The sequence below is a fragment of the Rhinatrema bivittatum genome, chromosome 7, assembly GCF_901001135.1.
Source record: "Rhinatrema bivittatum chromosome 7, aRhiBiv1.1, whole genome shotgun sequence".
NCBI lineage: Eukaryota > Metazoa > Chordata > Amphibia > Gymnophiona > Rhinatrematidae > Rhinatrema > Rhinatrema bivittatum.
Window position 1 is genome coordinate 80,931,427 of NC_042621.1, and position 8,022 is coordinate 80,939,448.

Genomic DNA, 8,022 nt, shown 5'->3' on the forward strand with positions numbered 1-8,022 from the left:
GTTTTTTTAAGAGTGGTTTGATGGAGGCAATTTTCAGGTCATCTGGATAGATTCCCTGTGCCAAGGAACAATTGATAATGTCAGTCAGGGCTTTAGAGATGGTATCAGGTATTAGCAGCAGTAGTTTGGAAGGAATATGGTCAAATGGGTGGGATGAGGGTTTCATTCTCTTTAATACTGATTGGATCTCTGAAGTTGCGATCGGTTCAAAGGCTTGTATGGAAATGCATTTGTAGGGGTGGAGGTATGCGCTGGAGGGCGCTAAGGTATTAGGTTTCAACTGTGATTGCAGTTTGGTTATTTTGTTACTGAAGAACATGGCTAATTCCTCTGCTTTTTCTTGCGCTTGGTTGAGAGGGATGTCCGGAGGGTTGACTTGAGTTAACTTCGAAACGTAAGAGAAAAGGGCTTTTGAATCAAAGATGAGGTGATGTATCTTGTGAGCATAGTAGTCCCTTTTTGTTTTCAATGTAGCGCACTTGTATATGTGGAGTGCGAGTTTGTAAGCCGAGTGGGAAGTCGGTGATGGTGCTTTATGCCATTTACTTTCTTTTTGTCGAAGGGAGAGTTTAAGTTTATGAAGTTCTTCATTGAACCAGGGTTGTCTTTTGGAGGAGTTGTGGTTTGGTTTTTTTGTAACCTGAGGACAGAGTTTGTTTGCTGCTGATACTGTGATGTTGGACCAGGAGTGGAGAGCTGAGTTAGGATTAGAGATGTCTATGAGAGGTAGTTCTGGAACAAGGTGTTTGTGTAGTTCATCGGATGAGCAAAGTTTTCTGTAGATAAATTGCGGTTGAGGATCGTGATTGTTAATCGATTGTGCCAGCGAGAAACTGGTAGAGATTAATGCATGGTCTGACCAGGGGACCGATTTGCATATGGGTGGTGCTGTGTGAGAGATGCCTGAGTTTACAAAAATTAGATCCAGGGTGTGCCCTGCTCTGTCTGTCGGTTTGTTGATTATCTGCATGAATCCCATGGCAGTCATGGCATTTAGGAATGTTTCGCAGTTTGTAGAAGGAGAAGGGTCGTCAACATGTAAGTTAAAATCTCCCAGTATAATGGCTGGAGACTCAAGGTTTAGGTGTGTCGCTATTAATTCAAGAATGGGAAAGGTGTCTGAGTCCAGAAGTCCTGGGGGGGGCATAAACTAGCATGATTTGCAGGTGCTCAGATTTGAAGAAGCCAGCTTCAATTTTTGAAGGAGAGTAGATTGGAAATTGAGTAAGTCTTAGCTCTTTTTTGGCTGCAAGCAGAATACCCCCACCCCTTTTTTCTGTCTAGGAATAGAAAAGAAATCGTGTGTTTCAGTTGGAAGTTGGTTTATTAGTGCGGTGTCCGTATGTTTAAGCCATGTTTCAGTTATTGCGCATAGGTCAGGATTAGTGTCCAGAAGAAGGTCATTGAGGATTAGTGTTTTTTTGGTAAGAGATTGGGCGTTGAATAAAATCAGAGAGAAAAGAGCTAGGCCTAGAGTCTGTGTAAGCGGGGAAATCATGATGGGAATGAGGGATTTGTAAGTAGGTGGACGTGAAAACACTGAAGGTTTTCCTATGGAAATGGACCTTTGTCAGAGAATTGGAATTGGGAGACCAATAGGCATTGAATAGGCTGGTTGGATTAGGTGTTAGATGCGGATTGAGCTGGTGCTGGGGGTTGGTTTGGCTGGCAAGTTTGATGTGTTTGGATGAGTACTGAATCCTCGAAGAGTGCTGGGGTCTGGAAGGATGAGCGCCGGATGAGTGCCTGGTGTGGAAGGCAGAGAGCTGGATGAGTGCCGGATGTGGACGGATGAAAGGAAGAGCGCTGGAAGAATGCTGGACGTGGACGGATGAGCGCTGGATGAGAGTCGGACGTAGACGGATGAAAGGATGAGCGCTGGAAGAATGCTGGACGTGGACGGATGAGCGCTGGATGAGAGTCGGACGTAGACGGATGAAATGATGAGCGCTGGAAGAATGCTGGACGTGGACGGATGAGCGCTGGATGAGAGTCGGACGTGGAGGGTTTGAAAGGATGAGCGCTGGAAGAATGCTGGACATGGACGGATGAGCTCCGGATGAGTGCCTGGTGTGGAAGGCAGAGAGCTGGATGAGTGCCGGACGTGGACAGATGAAAGGATGAGCGCTGGAAGAATGCTGGACATGGACGTGGACGGATGAGCGCTGGATGAGAGTCGAACGTGGACAGATGAAAGGATGAGCGCTGGAAGAATGCTGGACGTGGACGGATGAAAGGATGAACACTGGATGTGTAAGGATGATCACTGGACAGGAATAGGCAAAAGCTGGGCGAGTGCCGGTTGGTTGGTAAGCTGGGAAAAATATTCGATGCTTACTAAAGTTGCGAGGGTTTTTTTTTTTTTTTTTTATAAGAGGTGCTGCACTTCGGGGAGAAACGAAGGGGCGAACAAAGGGGCCTGCCCCTTTGTCGCGCACCTTCTGCGCACGACGCCCGGCGCGCGGCGCCTGGGAGTGTTTCCTTCGTTTAAATCCCCTCTTAGACGCGAGGGGATGACATCATCGGCGCGCCCTGAGAGGGGGGGGGAAGACTCGGATCGCGTCCACGAGCGCTTCTGGCGAAGGAGACGAGCTGCAGGGAGACACGAGGTCGGTATGAGGGCCTTCGGAGGTAGGTGCGAGAAAACAATGGGCCTTAACCCGACGGGCTCGTGCGCCGACCGCGCGGCCCCTTCTCCCAGCTCCTGCCCTGGCTTCCTCCACCGGACCTGTAGGGACCTCGGGTCGCTGCAGAAAGGGCGCCTGGGAGTGTTTCCTTCATTTAAATCCCCTCTTAGACGCGAGGGGATGACATCATCGGCGCGCCCTGAGAGGGGGAGGAAGACTCGGATCGCGTCCACGAGCGCTTCTGGCGAAGGAGACGAGCTGCAGGGAGACACGAGATCGGTATGAGGGCCTTCGGAGGTAGGTGCGAGAAAACAATGGGCCTTACCCCGACGGGCTCGTGCGCCGACCACACGGCCCCTTCTCCCAGCTCCTGCCCTGGCTTCCTCCACCGGACTTTAGGGACCTCGGTTCGCTGCAGAAAGGGCGCCTGGGAGTGTTTCCTTCATTTAAATCCCCTCTTAGACTCGAGGGGATGACATCATCGGCGTGCCCTGAGAGGGGGAGGAAGGCTCGGATCGCGTCCACGAGCGCTTCTGACGAAGGAGACGAGCTGCAGGGAGACACGAGGTCGGTGTGAGGGCCCTCGGAGGTAGGTGCGAGAAAAGTAATGATACGGCCACTCTTGCAGCCACACTCGAGCTTGTTTCTACTACTCTGCTCTCAGTGCACTGGCACACTTAGGCCTTTTGTCCCAGGTGGATGCCCATCTCATCCAGGTAAGTGCCCTTCTGGTGCTGCATAAATGGCTTTCTACATTGGACTTTAAGAGGTTCATATTTAAGAACATAAGAAAATGCCATACTGGGTCAGACCAAGGGTCCATCAAGCCCAGCATCCTGTTTCCAACAGTGGCCAATCCAGGCCATAAGAACCTGGCAAGTACCCAAAAACTAAGTCTATTCCATGTTACCATTGCTAATGGCAGTGGCTATTCTCTAAGTCAACTTAATTAATAGCAGGTAATGGACTTCTTCTCCGAAGACTTATCCAAACCGTTTTTAAACACAGCTACACTAACTGCACTAACCACATCCTCTGGCAATAAATTGCAGAGCTTAATTGTGCGTTGAGTGAAAAAGAATTTTCTCCCATTTGTCTTAAATGTGCTACTTGCTAACTTCATGGAGTGCCCCCTAGGCCTTCTATTATCTGAAAGTGTAAATAACCGATTTACATCTACCCATTATAGACCTCTGGATAAATGTATTTGGCTAACTCGGCCAGGGTATTCAGTCACATTGCTGAATATACCTAGCTATCTTAAGTTTATCCAGCTAACTTTATGTCAGCTCTTCAGCTGTCCTAAAGTTATCCAGCTATGTTAATCAGATAACACTGAAAGTTGGCATTTATCTGGCTAACAGCCAGAGCTGACTTTACTCCAGAACACCTCCTCCCCACCTCCTGAACTAGCTGGATAATGTTTTAGCCAGAGAAGAGTTACCCAGCTGCCTTAGGGCCAGTCAACATACCCGACTTTCCAAACCTGGCATTTGATTGGCTGAGTCTGTGATTAGCTGGGCAAATGATGCTGAATATTGACGTGCAAGTGAATAAAGAGAGGTTTGCACTGCTTTAAGAATAAAGATGCTACAAGGAAGAAGGAATCAGGCGTGGGAAGAGGTCCAATGATAAGTTGATGACATGAATATATGAAGGCGATGTCGGATTGTGAATGGAGGGATCATGGTTAAATAAATTAATGAAATAGTAAGGGCATAGAAACACAGAATATGACAGCAATAAGCACCATAAGGTCCATCTGGTTCGTCCAGTTTATTTCCTTTTCAGTGCCATTGACCACAGTTGATTTCTGACTTTCCATTCAGTTCTTCACAGCTTAGGATTGTCTATGCTTATCCAATGTTGTTTATCCCATGTCCTCTTGAATTGTGTTACTGTTTATACCTCTACCATCTACACTAGGAAGCCGTTTCATGTATCCACCACTCTTTCTTTGTAGACAAGGACAAGACAATAATTTGGAACTTAATGAGGCTAATGAATTAACCATCATCCTTTAGAAGTGATCTTTCAAAACAGGGTTGAAACACGTTGTTAGGGCAATCAAAGGAAACACTATCAGTACTGTAGTTGTTATGAGGATTAAAAAAAATGTCATTTACGTACATGATTATAATTTAGATTTGTCATTTAAAAACAGTTATGGTCAGTAAAAAAATATTAAAGGATTCTTTGCACAAAAAAATACATTTGCATTATTCTAGAAAGGCATAGTTAGAAAATCTGTCTAAAACCATGTACAACAATGTTTTATCATAAGCAAGCATGTTTTAATATACACTTCATCTGTTTTCATTTCACTCATTCTCATCATAAGAATAGAAATATAATGCCATATATCACTGTAAAACACATTTTCCCATAAATGCTGATAAGCACAAAATATTTTTCATCATTTACATTTTCACTATAATAATATATGGCAGGATTAAAGCTGCATCCATCATACGTCTAACTAACCTAGCTGTAATGAATTTTTAAATGTAATGGTTTCTGTCACAAAATAAAATCATACATAATGTCTTTTGACACAGTTTGCTGCTGAATGCTAGGTTTTAAATAGTAAATACAACTTCATTTTTAATTAGATTTATGAACTCAACCATTTTATACCATCCATGGAAGGCTGAAAAGATTAAAAAAAAAAAAGCAACACACATACACAGCAGTATATCATTAAAGCACAAGACAGATGATTTCAGAAGTTATTTCAAATATTTTATTCACTGGACATGTATACACACACATCATAGAGAAGTTGCATGCCAGAAATGAAAGATTATCCAGTGCACAGTTCTTTAGACAAACCAAAGCAGATTCTACCTGGATACTTGAGGCATTTGCTTTGTGTAAAGTGCATGCTAACCATATTGGAAGGGACAGGTTGACACCGTCCTGATTTTGCCCCATTCTGTGCATGGAGTTATAGTACTGGTTTCTTAGGAAAACCAGGACTATACTTCTATGCTTGTAAAAGGGGGAAAAAAAAACCCAGAACAGACTCGGCCGTTTCGTTTTGTCATGGTTACTCCAGCCAAGTTGTTTAAAGGCTGGGTTTAGGGTTGCAGAGCCGTGAGCAAGGGGCAAGCACTAGAAAGAGAGAAGTCAAGGACAAATAAATATTCTGCACTCTCTCCCCCGCCCTCTCCACTGACTTGAAATAACAAATAAGCCAGCTCACCAGAGGGGAATCATTAAAAATAATTTGCACAGGCTTTCTGTTCTGCGAGCCCTTTTTGTGATACAATATTTCCTTCAGTGATTATCACTGCGGACCATGTTCCTGCCATATGGGTAGGAACTGGGCTAGGAGGCTTCTCAATACCTGAGTGGTTAATTAGGAGCTGTTGGCGGGCCACAAGCAGCAGGATTGAAATCCCTCTTCTCTCTCCTACAATGAGTAGCTTCTTTAGCAGCAGAAACCACCAGGGACAGCCAGAAGCGCTGGGTAATTATTTGAGATAACATAGAGCTGAAGTGTGTGTGTGTGTGCACGGGGGGGTGAGGGGATGTGCATTTGAAAAGAGGGCAACAGTAGAGAAAAGTCTATAGTAGAAAGGTCAACATCTCCTATTTTCCTGTACAGTGTCGACAGTCTGTAATGCCTCTTTGGAATGAATGACAACAGATTCTGTCCTTTTTTTTATAGGAATATCTTATTTTGCATTCAAACTTAAGCAGTTCTGAGTTCAGGCCTGCCAGTCCAATCTGAATAAGCTATTCTTACTTTATCAGTGCGTACTGAGCTGACTTTGATTGCATTGTTGTAAAATAGTGGTAATTTCTCCATTAACCTATAGGCAACCCTAGAATTTTTTAAGAACAAAGAAATAATGTGAAATGAATACAGAGAGGAAATTCATATTATTCTCATGGATTTGCCACTATATATTTACTTTGAATAGCAAACAATATCCAAACAATTCATTTTTTTTGCCATTTTAAAAATACAGATATCACACACAAAATTTTCTATTAGATATGTTGCATAAACATGTTCCTTTGTTGATTTTAAAATGATTTGTATTCTCTAAGGCCTCTGTATTCATTTTATATAAGGGAAAAGGTTTTAAAAATATATTTATTTTTTTTTTGGCCAAGTTGCCCTCATTGAAATACACAGGGAGCGTTGGATCAAACCACATTCACTGAAATCATATAAGATGGCAAACTGTTGCTGGAATTGTGAATGAACGTGAAGATGCCCCAAAGCACTGGGTGCTTCTAATTGCTAATTGTGGTGGCTGAACGGTTGCTGCTACAGAACATGGTGACATTGTATAAGTTGTGTTGATAGTGTAGCTATTGATGTTGGATGCATTGCTCATAGAAATATGTCAATCCTTCAATTGTTTTGCTGAAGGAGGTATGAATAGTGGTGGCAATGATATTGTTGGTAGGGACAGTAATGGAGGTCACGTAAATGTCATTGGTGGTTGCACTGGATTTTTGTTTTTTGTTTGTTTTTGGTGGAGTTGTGGCTGGAGGTAGAGGTAGTGATGCATTGTTGCTAAAGTTGCTGGGATTGCTTTGCTGGTAAGGAGGTTGCAAAATATTTTGTTGCTTGAGATATTGGCAATAGAAATGATTTTGCTGGTAGCAACAGTGGTGAAGATTTTACTGTTTGGTTGGTGTGGGTACAGTGGAGGTGATGTTATTGTCAGCAGAGCGATAATGAACATATTATTTCGGGTGGTGCCTGTGATGGAAATGCAATTACTTGAGATACTGTTGGTGGTGAACATCTGGTTCAAACTTTTTTGCAATTTCTATTTCCAACTGCAAAGTGTAGAAGTTATTGCTAAGTGATTAGAGCTTCTGATTTTTGGTTTAAACTGATAGATTCCAATATACCCCACTGACATGAACATTGGGTCTATCAGTTTGAACTAAAAAACATTGATTTGACTCACGGGACTGGAAGAGTGGAGCCACCAATCTGCCCTGTTTCTCCATTGATACCTCAGCAGGAAGTAAGCAGTTTCTCTTGGCCTGCATCCTGACATCGTTCAACATGTGAGTTAGGCCCAGGCTGCAGGAGAGGAGGAGTGATATAAGGCAGTAAGTAGGAATCAGTGAAAGCAAGGAGCAGACTGGCGGCTCTGTGAAATAGAGATGGGAGTAGTTTCACTCTTCAGCCCACACCCACCATATCAGGAGGGGGGCATCTGTCAATATTTACCTATCTATCGATTTAAGCCTCACCACTCATTTCCTTTGGCTTTCATACTATACTGTTCCAGGCACTTGAGGTACTGTTATTGGTGGGCATGTAGGTCAAATGTTTTTGTAGTTTGGAAAGGAAAAGAAGGAGAAGCTTACAGCAAGGTGATGTGGGTTGCAGTTTTTCTTGTCATAGAATTACTGTGTA

The 8,022-nt window shown here is 43.6% G+C and overlaps 1 protein-coding gene across 1 annotated transcript; it reads right to left on the bottom strand.

Annotated features, from left to right (window-relative positions):
• Positions 1–1,627: 1,627 nt before the first annotated feature.
• On the bottom strand, positions 1,628–2,146 carry LOC115096163 (putative protein TPRXL). The gene has a single exon (XM_029610674.1). It carries the CDS (start codon positions 2,144–2,146, stop codon positions 1,628–1,630), a length of 519 nt encoding a protein of 172 aa, XP_029466534.1.
• Between the last annotated feature and the right edge of the window lie 5,876 nt (positions 2,147–8,022).